The sequence below is a fragment of the Trachinotus anak genome, unplaced genomic scaffold, assembly GCF_046630095.1.
Source record: "Trachinotus anak isolate AG129_WGS33_773 ecotype Australia unplaced genomic scaffold, CSIRO_AGI_Tana_v1 ptg000010l, whole genome shotgun sequence".
Classification (NCBI taxonomy): domain Eukaryota; kingdom Metazoa; phylum Chordata; class Actinopteri; order Carangiformes; family Carangidae; genus Trachinotus; species Trachinotus anak.
The window spans coordinates 21,789,722-21,817,353 of NW_027273861.1; the positions used below are offsets into that span (position 1 = coordinate 21,789,722).

The 27,632-nt window shown below is 40.8% G+C and overlaps 1 protein-coding gene and 1 long non-coding RNA gene across 3 annotated transcripts in view; both read left to right on the top strand.

Moving 5' to 3' along the window:
- ror1 (receptor tyrosine kinase-like orphan receptor 1) overlaps positions 1 to 11,590 on the top strand; it is a 125,914-nt gene extending 114,324 nt beyond the window's left edge. For both annotated transcript variants that reach the window (XM_071486169.1, XM_071486170.1), the window contains 7 exons: positions 626 to 943; positions 1,745 to 1,990; positions 2,094 to 2,308; positions 5,711 to 5,890; positions 6,706 to 6,933; positions 7,063 to 7,427; positions 8,033 to 11,590. In XM_071486169.1, coding sequence (XP_071342270.1) covers positions 626 to 943; positions 1,745 to 1,990; positions 2,094 to 2,308; positions 5,711 to 5,890; positions 6,706 to 6,933; positions 7,063 to 7,427; positions 8,033 to 8,735 — 2,255 coding nt within the window. In that variant the 3' untranslated portion in view covers positions 8,736 to 11,590. The remainder of the gene's footprint in view (positions 1 to 625; positions 944 to 1,744; positions 1,991 to 2,093; positions 2,309 to 5,710; positions 5,891 to 6,705; positions 6,934 to 7,062; positions 7,428 to 8,032) is intronic.
- Positions 11,591 to 13,486: 1,896 nt separating this feature from the next.
- LOC139626026 (uncharacterized) lies at positions 13,487 to 26,009 on the top strand. Its single transcript, XR_011692081.1, has 4 exons — positions 13,487 to 14,208; positions 16,748 to 16,821; positions 24,573 to 24,614; positions 24,957 to 26,009. It is a non-coding gene; the product is annotated as an uncharacterized lncRNA (long non-coding RNA).
- Positions 26,010 to 27,632: the final 1,623 nt, after the last annotated feature.

Sequence of the window (27,632 nt, forward strand, 5' to 3'; positions counted from 1 at the left end):
GAAACATCAAGGACAAGTGATAATTAAGATTTATGATGCCACAGAGGTGTAATTAGGCTACTGTGGAACTGCAGTTCATTCATTTCATCTCTAGAAAATCCACATTTGGTAGCCATTCACCATCTAAAATTTAATGTCACCTTTACCAGTCTTAATTATCATAAAGATGTGCTGCAGAAGCATTTGGATTACAGCCAACTTTACTTTTTAATTGCTTGTCTTCTCCCTCAGCCCCCACAGATCTGCCTTACTGACAGTGACAACCACAGAGAGGCATATGTTTGTAATAAACCTGTGGCATGACTCTAAATCATACATTTACAGCGGCTGCTTCCATTGTCAGTTTCCTGCTCCCTTGTGTGTGGAGATTCCCAAAAGTTAGTAGCAACATGAGCACGTGTTGTGTGTCTTAAATGAAAGAAACAATGAATTAAAGAAAATCTGAAAAAATGTATTTATCTCTTAAACAAACATAAAAAAAAGGTTAATATTCATCTAGATGCTGAATTTATTGGTGCCTTTTGACACCAAACTGTATTGTTTAAAAGAAATCAATGAAAGAATCATTGTGGGCTTTATCTGTTCTAACCCCACTAATCCCAGCTTTTGCCTGCCTCGTTCCCAGCGGCCTTCACCATGATCGGGACGTCCAACCATCTGTCCGACCGCTGCTCTCAGTTTGCCATCCCCTCTCTCTGCCACTTTGCCTTCCCGACATGCGACCGCAGCTCGGGAACCGACAAACCTCGGGACCTGTGCAAGGACGAGTGTGAGATCCTGGAGAACGACTTGTGTAAGACGGAGTACATCATTGCCCGCTCGAACCCTTTAATCCTGAAGAGACTGAAGCTGCCGAACTGTGAGGACCTGGCTGCCCCTGACAGTCCCGAGGCCGCAAACTGTCTGAGGATCGGCATCCCCATGGCTGAGCCCATTAACAAGAGTAAGACTAGTTCACCTGCCGATTCCATGACTTCCTTCATTACCACTGCTGATACTACTCATTGCCATTGTGTGAGGAGAGGAGCGGTATCCCCGTGATCCCTGTTGTAGTAGCTCAGTTTTGAAAGTTTGCTCTGATATCAGAATTTACTTTATGGGCCAAGGACAGTTAAACTTAGAGCAACAACTAACAACTTTATTCTTATAGTCAATTCATCTGTACTTTATTTTCTCAGATAAGCGATTTAACGATGTAGTCTTTGAAATGTCAGAAATAGTGGAAATGTCCATCACGACTTCCCAGTGCACAGAGTACTTCCTTCAGGGTGTCTGTCTAAAACCAAAAGATGTTTACTTTACTATCATCTTTGACAAAAAAGCAGTAAATCTACATATTTGATGAACTGGAACCAGTGAACTTTTGGCATTTTTGCTTAAAAAATGACTCAGACAAAATTAATTGTTATCAAAATAGTTTGCATTATTTGATTTGGCTTCACTAACCAATCAATCAGATAAAAGTTGTCAATATATGATTAGTAAGCTATTTATATTTGTACACGTCAAATCTGACTCCAGATAGCAAAACTTAACATTATCCCTCTCATGGCATTCGTGGCATCTTGATGTTTCAGCAAAGTGGTTTCTAAAGATTTTGTGTATCCGAGTTAAGTGGTAAGTCATGTCCACTACCAGCCAGCCAGAAGGAAGAAGAAAAGTGATACTATGAGCCTAATAACATAAGGCCACTATTCAGCCCAACACACAAACATGTAACGCACAACCTCGTCTTGCTTCCCAGATCACAAGTGTTACAACAACAGCGGGGCAGACTACCGCGGGACAGTCAGTATGACAAAGTCGGGGCGTCAGTGTCAGCCGTGGAACTCCCAGTATCCTCACAGCCACTCGTACCTGGCCGTCCGCTATCCAGAGCTGAACGGGGGACACTCCTACTGCCGCAACCCAGGGAACAAACTCGAGGCCCCCTGGTGCTTAACGCTGGATGAGGGGGTCCGCATGGAGCTCTGCGATATACCCATCTGTGGTGAGAGACCAGAATGTGTTCAAGTCTGTGCTGTTTTTGCAATTCATGCTCATGCAAGAATCTGTAGATCTGACATTAATCCTCTGTCCATCTGTCCCCGTAGACCACAAAGACAAGTCTGGCGGCAGCAACATGGAGATCTTGTACATCCTGGTTCCTAGTGTGGCCATCCCACTAGCCATTGCCTTGCTGTTCTTCTTCATTTGTGTGTGCCGCAACAACCAGAAGTCCTCCAGGCCTCCTGCCCCCCGCCAGCCCAAACCTGTCCGAGGACAAAACGTTGAGATGTCCATGCTCACAACTGCATACAAGCCGAAGGTAGAGAGCAGCACAGTCTCATCATGTGTCACTTTGTGTGGAGGGAAAGTAGATGATGAAGGTTCTTTGTGTGCCTTACTGAGCTTATCCGCATTATATACAAGGACAAAATAAAAAATACCATTTGTTAAAATGTAATAGAATTCAGCTGCTCCACAAACCTGAATCAACACCTCTTTGACACAGTTTCAACAAAAACACTCTAATCTTCATGAAGGCAGGATTTATTGCAGGACTGCTGAATTAGACTGCATTAGTTTTAGCTGGGTGTACCTGATACTCTGGCAACTGAGTGTGAGCTCACACAGCATCCTGGGCTCTCCTGTGGCGAGTCAAAGTGAGCACTGTTCTGCTGTTTTGCTCTTTCTTAGCTATAAGAGCAGACTGAGGATGGAGTCAAAACACTGGCAGAGCCCTCTGCGTGTCAACTGAGATACGCCGCAGCATGCTAGGGTTACTGGGTTCTGTGTGTGTGTGTGTTTGTGTGTGTGTGTGTGTGTGCGTGTGTGGAAATGACCTGTTTCAGCCAGAGCATCAGATTTCTATCATCAGAGCTCAGCAGGTCCAGCAGTGTTTAACTGCAGCTCTTTGCCTCTCTGTTTATTTCTCTCTCTTTTTCTTGTATCTCTTCCTCACTTAATCCTTCTTTCTTTGTTGCTCTCCTTCTTCGTCTCCCTCCATCCCTTCACCTCTCTCCTTCCTCCGCTCCCTCTTTCACAGAACCTCTTTGTAATGTAGATTAGCCACCACATCGCTCACATTATGATCCGGATCATATTTCTTTCAAGGTTGCACACTCAGTCATATCATGTCTGTTTATCTTTTTCCACATAATTTTGGTGGTGGTGGTGGGTGGCGTGGTTATGTAGACAGTGTGTCTGCTTGTGCAAAACCAGAGCTCCATGCTCAAGGTAATGTGTATGACATTACCATCTACAGTTATAGAGAGAACTGCAAAATGTCACAGAAGCGTCAGAAGCCATTAATATCTCCGGTTTATTTTGTTTTTCTGGAATGGAACAAATGTTTCTCTGACCTAAAAAGGGAATCTTTCCTGGCTGTGTTTAGACGATGACCTTGCATCTGCACAGAGTCAAGTTTTACGGTACTTCAAAGAAAGTTACGGAAGGTTACGGAATTATGCAGCTGATTTGAAATGCTCCTTGTGGTCAACAATATCTTGTGATATAGTTCACACACATCAGAGCACATGACCGTCCATTGTAAGATTTCAAAAGCTAAAAAAAAAAGCTTTTACAGAAGCGTACTGTAACCAAGTAAATTCTCATATTCTACAGTCATTTATGTCTACTATTGCCAATGTGAGTGTCCCTCTTCTATACCCTTCTCCGCTACACCTTTCTGTTGGGTTAGGGTTAGGCTGCTACTCAGCAAGCTTTGCTGCAGGGTCACCCAGGGGTCACTTGCCTGTGACAATCCATTTAGACACACATAAACATACCCACACACACACACACACAAACCTGCAGTGGTGTGAGGAGGATCTGAGGGTTTGGGTGTGGGGAGGAAAGAAGGGGTGAAACAAACCCATAACTAAAAACATCTGTGTCTCTCATAACATCAGCAGACCCCACACTCCTCTTATACACACAATCTGACACACATTCAGAAGCACACACACCACCCCCCTCAGAGCTCATACAGGCCTGTGTGTGTGTGTGTGTGTCTGTGTGTCTCCTGCTCACTGAGGAATTTCATTATTCATCTCTGAGTTCCTGGAATCTGAAAATCTCTGCCAACCTCTCCTCACCTTTTATCTTCTCCCAAGTGCAGCTATACACACACACACACACACACACACACACACACACACATACACACACACACACACACAAATTCCCACTCCCACTGTTCTCTGAGATCACCTGGACAGCTCTTAGATATGAGGGTTTAGCTGGAGTCACCATGGATAAACAACAAAACCAAAAGGGACAAAGGACTCCCGCTCACTCATAAACAAACATGCACACAGTCACGTCTCTGATTATGTATCTCCTAGTTGTGCAGTTCTTTAAACAAACAACAATTCATGTTTTAAGTATCTACTGCGGCTCTGCGGTTGTTAGAAATTGTTCAGCAAATATTATAATAATGTAACCCAAAAATTGTCCTCGGTCTAACTTGTCAACAAATCCCATGCAAACACCAAAGCCCGTCTCTCGATGCTTTACAACTCCCTACCCTCTCTGTAACGCTGCCCAAACCCATTTACTCTGATGTAAATCTCTAAAAACAGGATATAAGTATAATGTTTGATCTTTAAAAAGGCCTTTGTAATATTCCAAAACAACTAGACGCTGACGTTTTCAGCGAACATTACTCAAACAGGACAAGTAATGTTTTTTCAGCTGCAGATTAATACATGTTTGGTGCACTATGTATGACAGCAGAACAGTGGGATTCAGTCAAAATAAACTACAGTACTCATGCTCATCATAAAAATTAACTCAGTGCAATGGTGCTGTGTTTTTAATGGTTTGTGGACAACAATAGAGCCTTGTTGACATTAAGAAAAATACAGAATATCACCAGAGTTACCCTTTAAACTCGGCCATATTGCTTTTTTTCCTCTGTTGCTCTTGTATAGTTTCCTTCACACTGCAAATCATCATTGTTTACAAGATGTTTCTATGAAATCATAGCCCACTCAAACACTATTGTCTCTTGCTCTCACTTTCTCCTTTTCTCTGTCTCTCATATTTTTATGAAGAACTAGATTTTATTAACTCCACTTCAATCATGGAGGTTTCTTGCCGTGTTAAAACCACACCATTCTGCTCCACCTCGTTGGATTTAGCTGTACAAATAAACCTCAAGTCTCAGTCCTTCTCAGTGGGCATGTAGGACTAAGAAGGCAGTGCCATCCCTCACAAAGAAAGCTAAAGCTCTTTCTGTTATTTCTGCAGCTGGTTCTACAGTTTTACTGGAAAGAGAATTAAATGCTTAGTCTTCCTAAAGGCCACTAACCTGTCAGATAAATAACACTTTTAAGCTGCCAGATTTCACAATTTTCCCACATTGCTTTCCAAAGGCTTAAAGGGAGTCATTACGAGCTGATGTAATGGATTGAGTCTGATTATGACAATTATCAACTCTCCAGGCTATACTTTTATTTTATTATTTTTTCTAAATGCACTGACATGAACACACAAGCTCAAACGCATATTTGCTATTACATCAGGCAGTTTGCCTGCATCGAATTAGAAGCAGCAATGTACACGCCGTGTCAACATTTCACTTTTCCATACGAAGATAATGGTGAGGAGAGAGTGCTGGCCCAACAAAGTAAATAATGATCTAATTTTTCTGTCACATCTCTTTTACCCACTGATCTCATTCCTCCTCCCTTTTCTTTCCCCTCTTCTCTTTCTCTCCCTACAGAGCAAGGCCAAAGAGCTGCCTCTGTCAGCTGTGCGCTTCATGGAGGAGCTTGGAGAGTGCACTTTAGGGAAGATCTACAAGGGTCACCTGTACCTACCTGGCATGGACCAGGCACAGCTTGTGGCCATCAAGACCCTGAAGGATCTCTCCAGTGCCCAGCAGTGGGGCGACTTCCAGCAGGTACAGAATGGATCACTGCCTCCAAAGCTTTAAGTTTCCTTCTCCCAGTTTTGCATAATTTAAAGAAATATTCAAAGTTTTGCAAACACTTCCATCTATATAAGGGATAGTACACAACAAGTAGTATCTACAAAAATGTATATAATCTATACAGCAGCTTTAGGTCTTACTAGTAAGACATTTTAAAAAACATGCTCACTGGCAGTTGTGTTGACTGGTAAAATGAAATGTGATACTAAAATACTGCTGTCTTAAACACAAGGGACAACGTTCCCAGTGGAAAGATTGCTCTTCCCACAAGACTTGAGGCATGATTTGTGATATTTCCACAGAAGGTAAATGTGGTGGGCCATGAGAGACAGCATATGGCAAAAAAATCACTGAACAGCAGATGAATTCACTTGAAATAGTTCCAAAAGTATACTGTAACTACGGGCAGGTTGTCCAGATAAATTTAGACGTTAAGGAGGACTGAAACAGATGACTTGTGTTAAATATAATCCTCACTTTCCATTGGCGAGGCAGACCTAAACTGTCTGCATTCAAGGCAACACTACACCCAAAATCTGAGCTCACCTCAGTAGAGTTGAAATGTGGCTGTAAAAAGTGGAGTAAGCTGCCATAGATCTGTTCAGAAGCAGACAACAAACCTTTCACAGCCATCTGTCAAGGCTACAGTGCTTCATACTCCAAACATCCATTCAGATGGAGTATCACTTTCAAGTCCTGAGCCTTTCCTTCCCTGCTAATCTTTGTTTGGGCGTCTTTCTCTTCTTCTCGAAAATCACCATGAACTCATCTGGTTTCCAACACAGGAGGCTGCAGTGCTGACAGAGCTACAACACCCGAACGTGGTGTGCCTGCTGGGTGTGGTGACCCAGGAGCAGCCCGTCTGTATGCTGTTTGAGTTTCTTCCCCAAGGCGACCTCCATGAGTTCCTCATCATGCGTTCGCCACACTCTGATGTCGGCTGCAGCAGCGACGAGGACGGCACAGTGAAATCCAGCCTGGATCATGGAGACTTCCTGCATATGTCCATACAGGTGGGATGTGAGAGTAGTTTAGTTGATGGATGGGTCTTGTCCTATTTCATTCAACAAGAATGGATCCTTTCAAAGTTTAGATCTAATAAATCCTTCGATTGTTGTTTTTTTCTAACCAATCTAATCTAGGTGGCTGCTGGGATGGAGTACTTGGCCAGTCACTTCTACATCCATAAAGACCTCGCTGCTCGCAACATTTTAGTGGGCGAGCAGCTTCACGTTAAGATTTCTGACCTGGGTCTCTCCAGAGAGATCTACTCCTCAGACTACTACTGCGTCCAGCCCAAAACCCTGCTGCCCATCCGCTGGATGTCCCCCGAGGCCATCACCTACGGCAAGTTAACCACAGACTCAGACATCTGGTCGTACGGAGTCGTGCTGTGGGAGATCTTCAGTTATGGCCTACAGCCCTATTACGGCTTCTCCAACCAGGAAGTGATGGAGATGGTGCGAAAGAGGCAGCTGCTGCCCTGCCCAGAGGACTGCCCGCCAAGGTGTGTTCATGTTAACATTATAGGTGACCGGAGGGAGTATAGAGAGTACATTCTGTACATGGTGTACTGAGACTTCTCAGTTTCCTCACTTTGTGTTACAAAGCCAATGATCAATAAAATCCAACAAAACAAAAATCATTCAAAGGTGTGTTTGCACTTTCAAACATTATAACACAAGAAATAGTTTAGAGTAAAGTAAAGACAATGTTCTTCAGGTCCTCTTAGGCAGAGCACGGAGTGGAGATGTAAACTCTGATATAAACCACTTTTGACCTTACAAGGTCTTCACCTCCCTCTAAGAGGACCTGAAGAACATTTTCTTTTCTCTTCTGTGATCAGTTTTTTTATCCCCACAGTTGTTGATGCAATATGAAAGGGGTAAATAGAGCTCAACAGAGTTCGTGATTTTACTTCTTTTTTAGTTTGGACATTTTTATTGAAGAAAGAATCTAGAGCAAAACCACAAATATACATTTAGCTCTGCTAGGAGTGTCAATGAGAACGGAGAAAAGAAAATAAGCAGAACTACTTTGCACCATCACCGTTACCTCTAAATTGTGACAGTAGCCAGACATGATAACAAATCTAAATTTTTAATCCCTCAGGTTCTATGGTTTGATGACTGAATGCTGGCAGGAGGGACCAGGACGTAGACCGAGGTTCAAGGACATCCACGCCCGCCTGCGAGCCTGGGAGGGGCTGTCATCACATGCCAGTTCCAGCACGCCGTCTGGTGGCGGAGGCAATGCCACCACCCAGACCACCTCACTCAGTGCCAGCCCTGTCAGCAACCTGAGCAACCCCCGTTATGCTGCGGCTGCAGCCACGGCAGGGTACCTCTACCCAGCCCAGGCTATTACCTCTCCGGGCCAGATGGCGCAGATTCCAGCCTGGACACCCATGGCTGTGCCCCAAACCCACCAGCGCTTTATCCCTGTCAACGGATACCCCATCCCAACAGGATATGCAGCTTTTCCTGCCCACTTCCCTCCCCCAGTTCCACCCACCAGGGTAATCCAGCACCACCTGCCACCTCCTAAAAGCCGCTCACCCAGCAGCGCTAGCGGCTCCACCAGCACGGGTCACGTCAGCGGCGTACCTTCTACCACAGGCTCCAACCATGACGCCAACGCACCACTGCTTTCCCACTGCATCATGCCGGGGAGCGGCGGGGGCCCGGCTCAGATGTACGGACAAGTTTCCCAGAAGGGGATGGGACAGCTGGACCACGCATCACAAACAGCGCTGCTCGCTGCTGATTCTGACGTACTGATGTACAACGACTCGGTCATCACCGCAGACCTGTAGATAGACAAACACATACTCACACTCTTTCCTCTTGGGACCCAAATATGAGACGTTTCGCCTCTCACCCAGGGACCTGGTCTAATATCCTACTCTGGTCATACAGAGACCGAACGGAAACAGACAGCACATCTGGCTGTGCAAGTGACACTGTCGCAGCTACACAAGTATATACACAGCTGTTTGACTTGTTAATGCCTTATCGTTTAAAGCAAGTGTCCTTACTACCATGGTTTGAAAATGTTATTATTCTAACCTCTGTGTAAATACGGTACATACGTCCTGAATGAATGAAATACAAAGATATATATTCAAAAGAACATTTTATTATGGAAAAACTCTTTAAAGTGGAAAAAGTAGTTGAGTCCATCCTGTGTCCTTACTGTGTTTAACAGTCTGACAAAAAGTTCAGCAACTCAACAACTCAAAGGACTGACACTGACATTCATATCACGACCTGTAGGTGCCTTGCAGCGGTGGTGCGACCTGCTTGTTTCAGGACATTAAAATGTATTTGCTTGTACAGTAAAAGAAGCTTCATTTAGCAAGCAACAGCCAAGTGAGCAAGAATGGGAACAGCAGCCTGAACAAACCGGAGGTGTGGCTGACCCGCCCAAATACAACAGTGTACCAGGCGTACAGGTGATGTACCCTGCCCTGAAGCTGGACCCTGAAGCTAAACTTCAGCATTTTAGATTGTTACACGAGAGCGCTGCATCGAAGCAGCTTGAACTAAAACACTCCTGCATCTTCGTTTTTCACACAAAATGCTTTCAGAAATGACACCTGAATGTTTCTGTGCAACCTCAACATGCCTATCTGAGACTTTTGCAACATGGACCCAGGCCTCTTTGCCTTTTTCAAATCTCAGTATACTGCAGGCTGTCCAGGCTGAGAAACAAGGAAGGAGTTTGTTTTTGTTTTTTTGTCTTTTTTTGTGATTGAATATTAAACTCCACATCAGCCATTTCATTCTCCCTTCATTTCCCTGTCTTCCCTACTTGAGTATATAGACCATTAATGCCTCTCTCTCTTCTCTGTCTTCTCTGTGCTCCCCTCATCATTTTGTCTTCTCCCGTACCGTCACTAACTTCCACCCTCCCAGTGAATCTAACATCAAAGCTGGCTGCAGAGAACAAATTACAGATGTGCAAATGAAACCACACAGCGCTCACATCCTCCTCAGACCTCACAGCTAAACTGGACCGCTCTCAGGGCAAACACTTCATTCACCACATCACATGGGCTAAAATAATGGAATGTAAGCTGAAATTTCACCCTGAAAAAAAAAACATTTTTATCGTAGATTGGATGTGATATTTAAATTTTTATGGCAGAGTTTTTTTTTCTTCAGTGTTTAAATTTTGAAGGAAATGACAGATTTTATTCACAGGGCTGGTCTTCATATCTCTGTCCTTTACTTTCCTGTTTTACAGCATCTGCATTTTGCAAAAATGAATTCTATGAGCTGGAGACAGATTGTAGCACAGTGTGCAGAGAGATTTATGCATGTTGCTTTTATCCCGTTCTGTATCAGTAAATGGAGACGTTTTTATAACACTTGCCGCCAGCTGTTCTAACTTGAAGGTGATCCCAACAAGAGCAAGGTTAAACAAAAAGGATAAATGAAATTAGCCTTTTCTGTTTGAGTCTCAACTAACTACAGCTGTATTTATATTTGAACATGTCCAGTGCCGTGGAATCACATATGGTTTGGATGCATTTACTCTGATAATCCTTTTGTGATATGAAGAAGCGTGTGTGTGGCGAAAATGATAAACTCTCAGTCCTGGAATCACACAAGTGATGCTGTATCTGTCTTGTTAATACTTGCTAAATATTAACAAAATATGATGCTAAATATGAAGCTTTTATTATTGAAAAAAGTCATTGAAGCAGCTGCAGTAACAAAAGAGTTTGTGATTATTGTTATGAACCCCCCCAAGTTCCTGTGTAGTAGACAATCATTGGTTTTGTTAATTTAAAAGGGTCTAACTATGTGTTGCACTCCGCTGTTTACATACTGTTGTGTTACCAGTCAGCTATATTTGTTAATCAAGCACACATTTCGTTGGGGGTGTGCCGAGCATAAAGCACAGTAAGAAGAAAATAGCCTACACAGTGTATTTTTGAACAGCCAAGTTTTCAGTGGATGTTTTTTGTTTTTTTTTAATGTAGATATTTAGTTCATCTAGTCTTAAAGTCCTGGCCACTAAAACAGAAGCTGCTCAAATTAAAAATAAAAAGAAATCAGATTTACATCACCCAGACTGAACTCTACCCCAAGATCACTTATTCAAACCAAATACCATCAACAGAGAAGCTGATGCTCTGCCATTAGTAATATGAAGGGAGAAACTTTTGTTTCCATCTGTTCCTCATGTCACATCCAGGCCAGAATTATTTGATTCATTTTAAGTACATTTTTCTATCTCATTTCAATCTTTTGTCTCTGTACTGTATCTTTCTTTTTTTTCCGCTGAAGCAGATTGAGCTACCTAGGCATCTGAGTTTGTACACGTGACCTCCAGCATGTAAAGGATGTAAGTGTACGACTATAACGGTGCAAAAACCACTTGTACGCAAGACTGTGAATCTTAATCAAGTCTAGGTGTTTTTGTATTTGGCAAAAACAAATCATTATTGTACCTTTTTTGTTTTTTTTTGTTTTTCCAAAAAGAAAAAAACAACATACAAATACATTTATATTTCAATAACAGTGTACCCATCACAAAAGGTTTACATTCATATCCTTTTGACCAAGAGAGGCCTTGTCTTTGTATTTTGTCTGAACATTTTTGCACAGATGTTTTGTATTGTAAAATCATTTATTAAATGATGTTGTTTGGTTAACCTTGCAGTCCCTTATGTAAATGATCATTACCTTTTAATCATCCATAGATAGTTTCGCTCAGAGTTGTAATGGCAGTGTGAATCCACTGGGCACCACCAAATCACCTCTACTGTGACTTTTCTTGGATTTGTTGGCTTCATAAGCTCAGTGACCGTTGTCGGCCAGGTGGTGGCGCCCTTTATCCATCCCCTTAGTGTGTGCGTCAGCTCAAAAACAGCTGGAAATAATATTAGTCCAGTTCGAATTTGGCCAAAGATAGAAAAATGACTCTAGCGCAGTGTTCCTCTGTGCTGTGTTATGTGTGTTTTCTCTCATTTCCTGCTTAAAGTCACATTTTGCACTGAATGAGCCATGTGTTGTGTGTATGTGTGTGTGTGTGTGTGTGTGTGTAGAGACAGGGAGAGGGGGGCGGGGGCTTACTAGTCTGCATACACACTCATATATATGTATGTATACATATAAACAAAACTGCATTCTTGGTTTAGCTAAATTACAAGAAACATTTTCCCTAATTATTAATAGTGTCATCAGTTCGCAGTTGTGACCAGTTCAATCAAATGGTGAAATTTGGATTTTTGTTTTATTCTTTCATTTGAATAGATCTTAAAGGCCTGAAAAATGGAAAAATGTCAAGTAAAGGGGGACGCTCGTTTCTGGAAAGTGATGTGTCTGATGATTTTTTTTTTTTCTTTGGAAAAGAAATTCTTTTCACTTCAATTGTACTTAGGTGGAATCTGTGTGTGTGTGTGTGTGTGTGCATGTGTGTTTGTGTGTGTTTGCAGAAAAAGATGAGAAGAAGAAAATAGCAGAAAAAGCTTTTAGTAGTTACAGAACTGACTCCTGAAATAATTTTCTGCTGCTGCTGTGGAACAGTTTGTATTATGAACAAGCTTCAGCAGCAGAAGAGTGAGCTCCCATGACGTCTTCATCAGAGCCGCAACACACTGAAACGATTGGATATAATTTCTTCCAATGCTAGAACGAAAACCATTTGTTATGCCTGCAAGTGCAGCCAGAGAAAGCGACAGAAGAGGAGAAAAAGGATGCATCTGTATGGAGCAAGAAACAACAATTGTTCTGACTTATCTACACAGGGACGCAACCAATGATTATTTTAATGACTGCTGAACTATTTATTCTTCTCAGGTTCAAAAATTCTTCATATACCTTCATATATTTTCTTTATTCTCAGTTCAAGTTCATGCATATTTCAGGCCATTCTTAAAGCCATGCAGTTTGGCTTGGACTATATGTATGAAGCAGTGCAGCTCAGTCTTTCATCGGCTGCTTTATACAATATGACGCACCTTTAAACTTTTTATAAGTTGGGGGATAAGCTGAGCTTGCAGCTTGGCACTGGGCCAAGAGGGGGCCAAGCTAGCTGCTTCCCCCTGGCAGCTATATGTATATACAGTTAGATAGTTTAATCCATTGGTTTCCAGAATAAGGGTTGGGGCCATCCTGATGGTCACCAGATAAAGAGTTTGTGGGGTGGGGGGTCTCTTTGATGGAACAACTCAAACATGACAAGGGGCCTAAACTAGTTTGTAAGAGGTCATAAAGGTTGTGAAACACTGGTTTACATTACAGTCACTCATTTGACACTTAATCCAAAGCATGAAAGTGAAGGAGATTACTAAAGTTTTAATCTGTAATAGTGCACTGTTCTTGGTGTTTTATGTAGACTCTTAATCGGAAAAGTAACTGTAGATGATGTTCTAATAACTACTCCCCAGCACTGTGGAATAGATGTAAACATCACTCTCTCAGAGTCTGATTGATAGGTGTAGTGGGAACGGGTGTGTCCTCTCTCAGTGATGAAATCATTCTGGTTCAAAGCTAGAACTTCCTGCGACCAGACCATGTAACTGAGGACGACCACTCCCTCTCCACCAACGACAGACAAGGCCTAAGGGCGCGCTCTGCTGAAGGAGCCTCATTTAGCCCTTTGAGTTCAGGGTGTAGTGTCCTGTAGCGGGCTTTGAAAGTAAAGGAGAGGCTGAAAAAGAGAATGAATGTGCATTTGTCTTAAAGCACTGAGGACTGAGGTGAAAGTCAACATAACTGTGTGAGGTTGCCGGCATGGCTACTGAAAGAAAGAAAGAAAGAAAGAAAGAAGAGGTGTTTTTTCTGATGAGAGTAGGTCAGACTTTTCAAACTGTGAGGCTCTCCCCTATGGGAGAGTTGAAAAAATGGGTGTGAAGTGGAAGACGTGAGGCAAATATAGACGAGTGAGGTGACGCACTTTGAATCAAACATCGTTCTTCTTGGAGTTGTAGCGCAGTCAAATCTAAAAAGACAGACTGAGATGAGAAAAATTGCCCACTTTTAGATTGAGTGTGATTTACACATCACTGTCTGAAAGCTTTTTAAAATAGCTCAGTAACCAGGTTTGATGTGTGTTAGTGTCAGTTATCCTGTAGCAGGAGTTTTTTTTTCTTTGTCTTGATTTGCGGTGATTTGGCTGCTGAGTGTGAGAAGGCTTCTTGTGCTGATATTGATTATCTGCTGCAGGTGTGATTGTCTGTTCCACCTGTGTTAACCTCGGGCGTTAGCGTGGTGAACAGAGGCGGTTGTTAAATTGTTTGACTCCTCTTTATCACCTGGACCCTCTGTGAAGTGGTAAACACCTTTTTACTTAATGTCCACTTGTGTTTTTATATTGTTTTAATTGAAGTACCGACCCATGCTGTACTGATTTGCCTGATGTCTTTTGCTTTTAATTGAGCTCCTTTTATTAGTGGACTGTATAATAAAGGACAGGTTTCATAATTGAACTTTATCTCTATTCAGCCACTCTTGTGTTCATTATATGGAGTGCTCTATCTGAGATTTTAATCACCACCAAACAAATGTGCTGAATTTCTGTATAAAACCATTGCAAAGCAGATTCTTAAACTATTTTGAATCTTGTGCTGCTATGCTTTTTACTCCTTTCAAAAATCTAGTGTGGAATTGGCTTTTAAGTTTTTTTGAAAACGAGTCAAAGACTGTTCATAAGTCAATCAACAGAAAATTTGACTGAAATTTTGATGGTCAGTTAATCATTCAACTCATGTATCAAGGACACATACAAAACATTTGGTTGTTCTAGTTTCTCAAAATCATAGTTTTGCTGCTTTTCTGTTTTTATTGCTATTGTAACTTGAATACCATTTTCTTTTGGACTGTTGGTTGGACAAAACAAGCAACTGAAAGTCATCAGCATTGGTTCTAGGAAATTTTTATAAACCAAACAATTAATAGATTAATGAGAAAATGATCAGCAATTTAATCAGTGATTTAAAAAAAAAAAAAACTTATTTGCAGCCCTAGTAAATTTAAAAATGTAAATCAGTGAGGCACAATGCATTAACCCTCATCTCATCAGTGCATTTACATGAAGTGGGAGAGTCCTGAGTATGTTTCACATTGATTCTTCTCATGCTGGAAAATAAAAGAGCTCTTATCAACAAGATACTCCTGGCTGTATTAGTCATGAAGGCTTCCGCTCTGACAATACAATGACTGAGAGGATGGGCTGCACTTCATGGTGAGGGAGAGAGAAGAAGAGAGAGGGATACAGTTTCACCGCCATCTCACTCTGTCATGATGGCGCTGGAAGCCTCCAACAAGCCCCTGATTGTTGGAGAACATGAGCTGTTTTTGTTGAGGGGCTGACAGGCGCTTGACCTACGCTGTCCATGCTGCCGCCTACTGACCTTGGAGAGGGGAAGTGAAGTGAAGCCTTTGAACACTGTCAAGTGAACTATCAGAGGCTAGTTTAATTTCCCCAGGGGCCTTGTGAAGATGGGTCATGACGGCTGTATAGTCATCTGCCTGGTTCACGAAAATGATTTTCTGTGGGGATGCAAATCAAATCAGTTTTCTTTATTACCTTAAAATATCGGTTTGTGTAAGATTTATTTGCAAAGTACTGACCTGAGGTATATAAAATAGATTGTAAAAATGAAACTGAAAAGTGGTAACTTTTGACATCTGCTCAGGATGATCGGAAAATTTCTTAATCTCACTTTGACACCTATTTTTTCATCTTGTCGAATGCTTCAAAGAACAGGCACCATAATGTCATCACCAAGGTCTTGGAAGTCGAAATGGCTGTCACACAGAAACAGATCCCATTTTTTTGCAACTCTGTGAGGTTCAAGCTAAAACATCACTATGCTAATATGTTGACAATGCTAACATGCTGATGTAGCGGGTATGTTTGCCATGTTCACCATCTTAGTTTGGCATATTAACATTTGCATATTCACACTAAACATGACAGCCTACACTGGTGGACAAAGAGAAACTTTGTCCTGATGGTGGCACTACAGAGAAAGAAAGAAACACAAATCCATCCAAAATTTAACATCCCCCCCTTGTTAGCAAAATGACCAAAATACACCACTGTTGTTAACCTGCTACCCCCTTCTCCATCCCTGAGTAGCTGAGAGAGTGCAGGGGCAGAAGGTATCGTCGTTTAGTCGAATATGTTAGTCTAGTCTGCCTGATGGTTCATCTGCCCGAGGTGAGAATCTATGGCCCCGACCATGGCTCTGAAATATCAGTAGCCTAACTGAGCTGTGTATTGATTAAATCCATGGTGCTGTCTGTGGTGCTGAAGTAGCAGACAGATTTGTAATTTTCCTTTTTCTTAGTCTTGCCCTTCTGTCAGTTTTTTCTTGGATCCACAATATTGTCTAAACTATATACTATTGATACACAATGCTATACTACATTGTACTCTAGAGAAGAGTGTCATCTTCCTAATCAAACCTGTAGTCGCAGAAGAGCACTAGGTAATGTGATTCAGGGAATGAACTTGCACTGGCCACATCGTGCTCAGCTGCTACAGTTATATAATTCTTCTTTTTTATAAAGCATTATTAAAATACTTAATGTCCAAATCCTGTATAAGACTAGATCCACGCAAAATATGCATTTAACCTGATAGCAGTTCTATTAAACTGAATTTATAATTATATAAATTATAATTATAATATCAAGACTTAGGCTGTAGGCCTAAGTCACCAGCTGAGTATAGGTACTTTAAAACTACCAATATAGTGCTGCATAAACGAAGCAGCTGCAAGTTGACTGATTATCTCATATGTCCATGATTCCATGATATGTCAAGTTGTTTCTGGTGTTGGTTATGACTTCTTTTATCTTTCAGACCAAAGTGACCCTTTAAGGAGGTACATGGAGGACACAGTGCTTCATTAGAAATCAAAAAGAAACAGTGATAAGGTAAGTGGGGTGCCACACTTGTTGCCCAGTCACTGAAATCAAATCCTTGACAAAAACCACCAGCCAAATAAACTCCCATCGAGTATAAACCCATTCACAAGGCTGCATACATGCTGTACATAATACTGAATCCCTAAACTTCCTGTCAGTAACATTATCAGGCGAAGTGCTGAAGTGCTAGCTGTGTCTCTGACAGCTGAAACTCATTGTTCAGGTCGAATGCATTCAGCTGTTTTTAAACATTAACAGTCCCCTTCATTGTAAGACAGATACTTATATGGCTGCAGAGTCAGACAGACGAGTGGAGAACAATAGAGTGAAAGATGGATCCACATTCTTTCTCTCTATTCATGCCTCACAGGTCTGAGATCACATGACTCATCTCACATCAGCTTCACTTGAAAATGAATCTTTTCAGTAGAGTGTTAGAGTGGGAAGCAAAGGATAAGATATTTAATCACTGTAGTCTCATTACAGCAATTATGGTAAATAGAAACTGTATCAGGTGTTAAAGCATCAAACTTACTGCTTAACAACTCAAACATGAAGTTTCAAGGATGTTTGTTTTTCATTTTTCATGATATGGATGTAAACAATGATTAAAGTACAGCTTTGCAAATGTTCTATGAGGAAAGAAAGGCATTCACTGCATTTGTTATAGCTCAAAAATACATAGAGTGCATTTTGATGAGAAACACTGAATTAATGTATAACTTCTGTTTGTAAACAAAACTTAGGACACTTAACGAAAATGGGATGGTGGAAGCCTTAGAGTAAGAGTGGAATGAACATAGAAACTGAATCAATTAACTACACTGGGGCTGCAGTGGAAAAGTAAAAAAAAAAAAAAATCCACTTTATGTTGAACACAATGGAAAACATGAGGTCAAAGAAAGATGTGAAGGAGAATTCATAAGGACTTAGGAAAAGGCAACTATGATGTGAAGAGAATCTGACTGCACTTACTCTAGTAATAACGCAACAGTAGATTTTATTGACATGGGTCAATAAATTTAGCTGCCACAAGGAACTGTAGAATTATGGCCTCAGTGTGCCCTATGCCAAAAGAGATAAGAAAGGACGCACTGAAGCACCTTTCTTTAGCATTTGGAGAGTTCAACCAGCTCATATTATGGTTGCCAGATACCTCCAGGTCATTTCACTCAGTTACAAACCTTCCAAAGCAAAAAAAGACTTCGACCGCAGCCCAGGGCCCCAGTTGCTCAGGCTGTTTCCTGATCTCCTCACCTTCTGCCTATCGGCTCAATAGATGTCGATGATCAGAGATGATCAATATATGTTGAACATTTGTTCTCCTTTCAGGCCCTCTCGTGATGGAGTGAATAATTCGGGTAGGGCACAGAAGTTCTCCATTGTGAGTGAGCTACCAGCTTAATCCTTTCTTTTTAATTAATTAGAACAACCCTGCTGTATCAGTCAAATAGAGAAACACATTTCCTGCAGGTGTTTATTTATTCATTTATATCAGTAACATTATAATAATCATCCCCACTTGGCCTGTGATGAGACTAATTTGACCTTAAACTAAATGTTTTGACTTAGTATGACTTGTTTAGTCAGCTAAAAAGAGACCAGACCAGCCTGAAGTCTAAAAACACTGTAGCACAGCTTAATGGGATTTAAATTACTAGAGAGACCACTTTGATTGTTAAATTGGGTGTGTGTTAAGTGCTGCCCTCCAGATTCAGTGAACAAACCTCTGGTAGAGGATAAGAGATAGATATCTCGAGACATGGTGCACTTGGTTCGTTAAGTGAGAGTGTGCATTTATGTACAGGCTGTGTGTGTAAATAGTTTTGGGACTAAGGACAGAAATAGCCTACAGCCAGTACCACACCTACAAGTGGTGCATGTGCACAAAGAGAGACGTGTGCATATATTTCGCCACAAGATTATTAAAACAAATATCACTGCATGTTCTCAACAATGTGAATATACTGTACCTGCAGTCAAGAGTATCCTGCTGCAGTTCAGCACTAAATGATAAATGTAGAAATCAGAACTGCAACAATTAGTCAATTAATCAGCAACTATTTTCATAATGAAATATACACAAATCTAAACATTTGCAGTTTTTAGCTTTTCAGATATGAGAATTTGTCACAACAGTAAACTGAATATATTTACATTTGGAGATGTCAGTATTTATACGTATTTGTAGTTGTTAGATGTGTATTCACATATACTCCTTTCCCCTTCTCTTTGTATTCCTTCCCCTCTTCATTCTCCCCTTTCACGTTGTCTTCTTTCGCTTTCTTACCCTACAGTCCTTCCCTTTTCTCCTTTTTCCCTCTCCTCCCACTCCACTCAGGCTCTCTATCTAATAATCCATCCATCTTTGTGCTGGAATGGAGGTCTAATGCTTTCCATCTGTGTGTGTTACTGGTGGGGCTCCAAGGGCAAGGCCTGCCACTCTTTATTCACTCCCCTCTCTCCACTTCAACTCCTTTCCAACAAAACCCCGAGTCTGGTTCCACTCAGCTCCAAAGTCTAAGATCTCTCTCCACAGTGGGGCCCCTCCTGGCCTCAGGCAGCTGAAGGAGGTCAGTGGGGCCCCTGGATCTGTGCACCTTGAATCCTGGAGATTCTGGGTCATGATTAAATGAATGAATGAATGAATGAGCCAATTAATCACATACCTTAAGTTTCACCCAGAATATCAGAATAAGACACCAAATATCCCAATTAGATGATTAGAGAATTAGAAATTAGAAAGATGTCTGTAAGTGGTGATTCTAAATAAATGTTGAGAAAAATGCTTCAGTCATCAATCTTTTGTCAGGCGTCAAATTAACAAAATTTTTCTGACGTTTTTGATATTTCTATTTTAAAGAAAGATAAAACAACAAAGACAAAAAGGGCCAAAAGAATGGATTATCAGAAAATCCAAAAACAACATAGAGACATTTTATAGACTAAACCTAACGCTTTCTTTAGCATTTATAAGCTGTATATAAACATTTAAAGGGCCTGTAACTAAATTTGTGTGTGTGCACTTAAATGCTTAAAAACTAAGCAATAATGCTTAAAAATATCTTTATAGCTGTGTACAAATACATTATAGTGTGTTAGAAACAATTTATTTAATTTAAACTGCTTATAAATGCTAAATAAGGGGACTTATACTTTAGTGTTACAGACTAAGCAATCAATCAAACAAAAGCTGATTAACAGATAATGAATTGTTGAATGAATGAATTGTTAGCAATATCCCTAATCTGTATTATATACATGAATTATACAATAAAATTATGCTATTATGATACGGACCACCCAGTGTGGCTACATGCGGCATGTGGAGTATGACAGTGATGCTTAAAGAAGACTAATTGTATAGAGGGCAGCCCAAACTCTGCAGGAGATTGTACAGTATAATGACATCTTGTCATGGTGGAGGAATGCACTTGTGCCAAAAGGGAAAGTCCACACTAAAAGTGAACACAGCCTCATCTGGTTCTTTTGATCTGGGGACATTTTACTTAGAGTTAGTGTTCGTGATATAAACTTACCTCAGAGTATGAGTCAGGAGAAGCAAAATTTGAGACTGGTCATGATGACACTACGGCAGGACTCCAACATTACCCCCAATATCACATGGGGATTCTTGTTTAGGGTGGAACTCTGCAGAAATTCTGTGGGAACAAAAGTCATCCATTTTAGCAAATTAATGGAAGAAATGGTTTGAGGGAGATTTTGCTTTGTATGGCTGGCAGTGAGACATTCATACGGCTCTCTGCTCCCGCTTTTATCTTCACTCTTACATTGTGACCAACTCAATCCTGCAGCCTAAACAAAACTGCCTTTGTGGAAAAGTCCTGATTTGGATTAAAAGGAGTGAGTTAGTTGTGCAAATGATTTCCTCTCTACTGTGCAGAATCACAGAGATCAGATGTGTGATTATGATCGCTCTCCTGTTTCCTGGAGATAAAGGTGTAAATGGATGCCTCTGCAGTATTGAGAGAGACTGGAGAATATGTTCAGTCTATTCTAAAAGGAATAATTTGCTATTTTGGAAAATATGCGTATTTCCTCTCTGGCTAAGAGTTAGATGAGAAGATTGATACCACTCTCACATCTGTACATTTCATATGAAGCTAATAGCCTACCAACAATGAGTTAGCTTAGCTTAGCATAAAGACAGAAACAGGGGCAAACAGCTATCCTGGCTCCATGAAAATTTATAAAAACCTATGTTGTACCACCTCTAAAGGTAACTAAATGTCTGTCTCGGTTTTCTGAGCGTTCATATGCTGCCAGGTTATTTTTTCTCTTTTGGACAGAGCTAGACTCACTGTTTTCCCATTTCCAGTCTTTATGCTAAGCTAAGCTAAGTAGCTGGTTCCTAGCTTCATCTTTACTGCACAGACATGTATGAGCATGGTTAACACCCGTCAATCCTAGACATTTACCTGGAGCTTGTTCTTACTCAGAGAGCAGTTGCATGTGTACATTAAAACAGGCTAATGTGCTGTATGAGAGAAGCCTGTATCTGAGGCCTGCAGTTTATGTAGCCAGCAAAAAAGCCCATAAAATGAAATTAATGATGTAATTCAATAGTTCAGTGTTTTGGACAGTACATCTATTGACTTTCTTGGTGAGAGAATACGAAGCTGCTTTTCTAATGAATCTGGAATGTGTTTACATTTCTAGGATCTACATTAAGTTTTAATAATAATAAAAACCACAGATATGTGGGTAGAGTTTGGTTTGAGATAAAGTGAATATTTTATCTTAACCTGCATGAGACACAAAATTGGAAACATGATGACACAACATCACATGTTGCAGTGTTCCTCTCTTTCTCTTTTCTTTACCTCCTCCCATCTTCCTCTTACTGTCATTCTCCACTTCCTCTCCTCCCCTCTTCTCCTTTCATCTCCTTGCCTCTTCCTCTGCTCCTGCTGTCCTTCTCTTTTCATCTCCTCCTCTCTCCCCTCCTTCTGGTTTTGATTTCTTTTTTTTTTTTTAAGTCTGTGCCTGTATTTGCATGCAGCACACATTCATACACACAAATTCACTCACATTTACACACACTTGAACACATGAAACAACATTTCTCATTATCGGTCCCGACCAGCAGGCAGCTTTGTAATCACGCTGTTTGTTTATGTTTGTTATGCTGCAAACACACATACATATACCTATCTCTTCTGGTTTTCCACACACATCTTTCATACACAACTACATTGAGTCATATTTTCTCTCTCTCACACACACAGATGTCAAACACAGCACTGCAACAAAGCCACGGCCCCAGTCCTGAATAGAGCCAGAAATAGCATTGCGTTTGACTTGGAATCGGCTTAAGTCTTCAAAGAGAAAATTTTTGATGTAGCAAAAGGAGCGAGAGAGTGAGAGGGAGATGGGGAGAGAGAGAGAGAGAGAGAGAGAGAGAAAGAGCAAGAGGGGGATGAAAGAGGGAGATGGGGGAGTATACTGGGGGAGAACAGAGCAGATCTGGTTGTTATATCCAGCTGTAAAAAGGGGGCAAAAAAACTTCAAAGACTCATGTTGCCATGGTAACTGTATGGTGCCTGCTTTAAAGCCCCACCCCACCTCCCCTGCTCACACACACATACATGTATCAAATGTATTCATAAAAACTGATGGCAGCAGTAGTGTAGTGGGTGCACACTTTCTCCCTAATACTTTTAAAAAAAATTTTATTTCCATAACCAGCCATCCCGTTTTTATGGATACTGATTCTCTCCCTGCCCGGCAGAGATCATATTGATGAGTGTAGTGATGGGTAATACTGCAGCTAATTAAAACCCAATAGGGTTAGCAGCTAATGCTTTAGTTTTCCTCTGTGAAATGATTGGTTTAGTCTAATCTGGCAGAATTGGGGCTGCTCCTTCATGTTTTTCTGTATTGATGTTTGGGACTTGTTCTCTGTAATTATGACATGCTATCACTTCATAGCCAGTGGATCTAAATTCCATTTGTAATCGGAGCCATCTCCCAGTCTGTCTTTTCCTTTTCAGTGATGGTGCAGACCATGTTTTGAATGTGTTGCTGTTCTTTTATTGACTTTTAAATTGATTTTCAAGCACCAGCTGAACCTTCATCCTTTCAAAGATAAACAGTGGTGGAGGAAGTACTTTATCTTTATACTTAAGTAAAAGCATCAATACCACAGTGTAGGAATACTCTGTTGCAAGTAAAAGCCCTGCATTTAAAATAAATATAATATAATAAACAGATCATAATTTATCATCTGATTATATGTTGTATGTATAATTTGAATCAACAAAGTAATCAAAGTTGTCAGATAAATGTAGTGGAGGGAAAAAGTACAATACACGTCTCTGAAATGTGGTGAAGTATAAAGTAGTATATAAAAATGGAACTAGAGTACAAGTACCTCAAAACTGTACTTGAGTGCAGCACTTAAAGTAAATGTGCTTAGTTACCCTCTACCACTGAAGACAGCTGCAAAACTAACGATAAGCCCTTCAGCCTCAGTAGCACTTTGTACATCTATTTAGTGCTTATTTGCAAATGCATATATAAAGCCTTCAGTCAGTAAAGTGAGTGGCATTTAGTTTTGATGACTTTTGTTTTGTTGCTGACGGGTATAACCTACTTATTTTCAGTCATGCTTAGATTATTATTGTCATGCAGAGTATTATGACAAAAAGCTCACCTTACACACCTGTAGGTATAGTGACTTTGCAACCAATTCAATTCCCTGTTTTCCCCTTTGCTTCTTTTTATCTTTACTGTTGCTGAAATCTTGCTGTCTGTTTTGTTTCTGTCTTGAAATTTTAAATCTAGATGTGATATGTAATAATTTTGTTTTAAAGGCAGGAGAGACATAGTAGGAGAAATGTTAGGACCAACTGGAATAACCCTGGAATTCTTTCTTTTACCTGCAAATAAAATTTTACTTTATTTTTCAGTAGGATCGTATCAAGTTATATTTGTTTGCAAACACAGTAATCATTTTGCTGTGTAGAGGGCAATAAGGAATGAAGGAAATTGTGCTCTATAATGCTCTGCAAGCTAGCCTCAAATTATCACATGGTAACTACACATTATGTTGAGAAACAATGGCTTAAAGGAGCTTAGATCTGTTTGTGCAGACTAAAACATATATAGACTAAAACACACACACACACACACACACATACACACATATATATACAGTATATACTGTACATACACACATACATTTTATTTTATATTGATATTTTTGCTTAAATATCTTATGCAAGCAACCAGGTGCATTTTTACTTGTTGATTCTGTTATTTGGACATGCATGACATGCGTGTGTATATATGAACAAGGCCCAGATTTTTGTGCTGCACCGCTGTTCAAGGGTCGAATCAAATAAATTTTATTATTATTCTTAGAAAGCCTTTTGGTAATAAAGTCATAAGGGTTTGATGGTCACCCAGGTCAAAAAATATTATGTCCAGCTGCATCTCCATGTTTGTCCGTGACCTCTCAATAATGTGAGCCTCTCTGCCTTTTTGATCCATTTCTCAGCTCTTTTTTTTTTTTTCTCCTGACTCTGTCCTTCTTTCATGGCCATGTGAAGCGCAGGGGTCTGTCATGCATTAGGAGGAACTGGGCCCAGCTAGTTTGTCCCCGGAGCATTTCCTGTCTGCAGATGGACGGCTGCCCAGAGACTCTGAAGCTGAAGCTCTGAGGCTGCCAGTGAGTTCACATCAGCTGGAAACCGAGAGGTTGTTTACGTCTAAAATGATTTCTGTTTTTACCGCAGGGTGATCACCGAGGCGCCACGGTCATCAAGAGAGAAAATCAGGTTAGTCAGTCAGCATCGCTCCTCTGTACTTGCTATCAGATGTAATTTGTGTTTAGGGTACTTGAGAGGGTAATTTTCTACATATCATGTTTTGATATTCTTACAATGGTTCTATTGTACTTATGTGTTCATTATGTTGACAGCTATCAACATAACAGAACTACATGCAACTACATGAATGATTAAGGGCAAATAAGTGCAACAAAACTGCAATTTTTTTTTTTTGCATTTTGTTGATCTGTTTTTCATTCTAGCCCCTTCATCTCTCTGATTAGACATGAAGAGAGAGTGAATGATGATTTTTTTTTTTCCTTGACATGATGATGCTGGTGTCTAAACCAGAGAGGAGTATTAGGAGCAGCTGTGCCCAGAACATTTCCTCTGAGTGGTTTGAGGCTGACCCAGGAACAGCTGGGGGAAAAAAGACATAGCAAGAGCTGTGGTGAGGACACTTAGGCAACGTATTATGACCATTGTCATGCAACCTAATACCTAAACATATCCATAATTACTGAAAGCAGGTTGATTTCCATGATAATGAATAAACTTTATTTTGCACTTTGGCATTTTTAATTGTGGCACTTGAGGGGTGACCTGTGCTATTCATGTGTTTAAACATGAAAAGTGACCACACTCTTCTCATCAAGGGGATATTTGTGGAGCTGTAATTCGCTGTTGCATGCAATACATGCAACAAGAAACAGAGCTACATCTGCAAGATCCACAGAGCAACAAACAACAGTCAGGACAGAGTAAAACTAAAATGAGATGCCAGCTGGAGCGGGCAGAAAAGCTCATCCCTAGTTTACCACAACAATGTCCTTCTGCACATCTGAGGAGACAGTTACCAGACAGAGACCATTTTTGTTAGTTTCTTGAAAGAGATGGCGCCTATTTAATCATCAGAAAAAAAGAGTAAAATCAGAGTTGAAGTAATTTTGATCTGGTCGAAATAAAACCCTAAAAATCTGACAGATCTACAGTCATGCTAGCAGCTGTGTGAGTCTGCACTGAGGCACAGGGACGCTTTCACCTAAATGCTCATGTCAGTAATCTAATATGTTCCCAGTGACAAAGCTAAATGCAGAGGTTTATCGGGTATAGCGTCTGCCATATTAACCATCTCAGTTTAGTTGCTAACATTTGCTAATTTGCAACATCAACAACAAATACAAGTGAGGCTAATTGTTCATAAACCAAAATGTTGGACAAATTTTGACCTGATGATGGTGCTGGATTAAAGGTGAAGGTATTACCCATGTTTTCCTGAGGGGAACATGAGGGTGTGTACCAAACATCATGGAATCCACCCAGTAGTTGTTGAGACTTGAGACTCACATTTGCTATAAAGTTAAAGGTGACATGTAATGAAAAACTCACTTTTGAATGGGTCTCTGCTGTGTCTACAGACCTTGTTGTAATTAACTTGTTAATTAAAACAACACTGTCCTATTTTTTCATGGTTTGCAGCTGCTGTTGGAGAGTATATTTTGTTGTCTTTCTCTCGCTGTGCATCTATCAAAGAGTTTATTTAGGTGACTCTCCAGCAGACACTCTGTGTGCCGTTAGTGTTCCTGTGGTCATTTCCACCTATTATTTCTTACTTGCGTACCATACCTCCAATGTTATGTAAGGGCAGTGTTTCTCGGGAAGACTGTTGCTGTACAAGTCTAACAAGCCTCCACATGTCAGTATCAGCCCCTGTGTTTGCTGATTATTGCAGTGGGAAAATGTCATGCGCCGTCAGTTGCATTTTATTTTGGCTTCATTTACACAGCATGAGAAAATCTAGTTTTAGCACACAAAGATACCAACACCAACTCAACTGTATTTATACATTAAGAGGTGTGTAACCTCACATCATCTAGTCTTGGTTCACCACTTCCACTGCTAACAAGTTATACTAGATCCTGAGCCAAATATTTCCTGTTTACATGCCAAAAAAAATCACAGTCATAGTCTTTGAAGCCAGATGTGAAATGCCAGAGTCTTCCTGTCGTGCTTTGAAGAGGACCTCCCTGCATCTCAACCCAGATCTTATTTAATATATTCACAAATCCTGAACCCTGGACTAATCAGCCGCACGTTCTCTTCTTCTTCTACCCTTTATCTTCCCAAACCAGGTGGCTTTGTGGGTCTATGCTGTAATTAAAAAATGCTAAAAAGGGTAATCCTGTAAAACAAATCCTTCTGTCTCCGTTAATGAAGACCCCCTAACTGCCTTCTCGTGTAATGACATATTTGTCTCTGAATAAACCAGCAGTGCTCTCTCCACAGAGATATGCCAGTCAGGAATAGTAATTTTGCAGACAGATGCAGCGCTTTGGCTGAGACGCAGTCTGACAATGATCCAAGACGTAAAGTGAAAAAACAATGAGCGCAACTCACACTGGTGCTGCAGGTGCTATCTATGGCATGGACACACACGTGTGATAGCTCATACATGGTGGCATGTTTTACTGCTTTTCAAACATTTTGCCAGAAGTCTCTAATAAAGGGCAGATTTGGTGGCATTGTCTTCATCATACCTGTTGATGCTTTTTTAGAAATCAAGGATATGGATCTGCCGCAAAATTTAATGGGTTCTTACTCAGCTCCTGCCCGATTCCTCCACAAAGTTTGTTGCAAATCGGTTCACTCCTTTGGTGTTGACAAACAACCCCTCATCTTAATGGAAATCCAGAATGCGAAAGGGGCACACGTTGAGTCTTTTCCTGACCCCTGACCCTTTCCTCTGAACATCACATTGCCAGTGCTGTGAACAGGGTGCACCTGCTACAGCACTACACACAGTCATGTACAAGAACACAAACGCATTCATACACACAAGCATAACAGGTGTGGAGCAGAGTGAGTTAAGTATGTTTTTTTAAGAATCCTTCAGACTCATAAACACTTCTCTCACTGAGCTTTGATGAGGTCAGCTCTGCCTCTGTGGTTGAGAGGAGAGGAAAGAAATTGACCATATTATTTTAAAAAGTTGTGGCATTTGAATCTCACTTTGAGTTATTTTGGTCT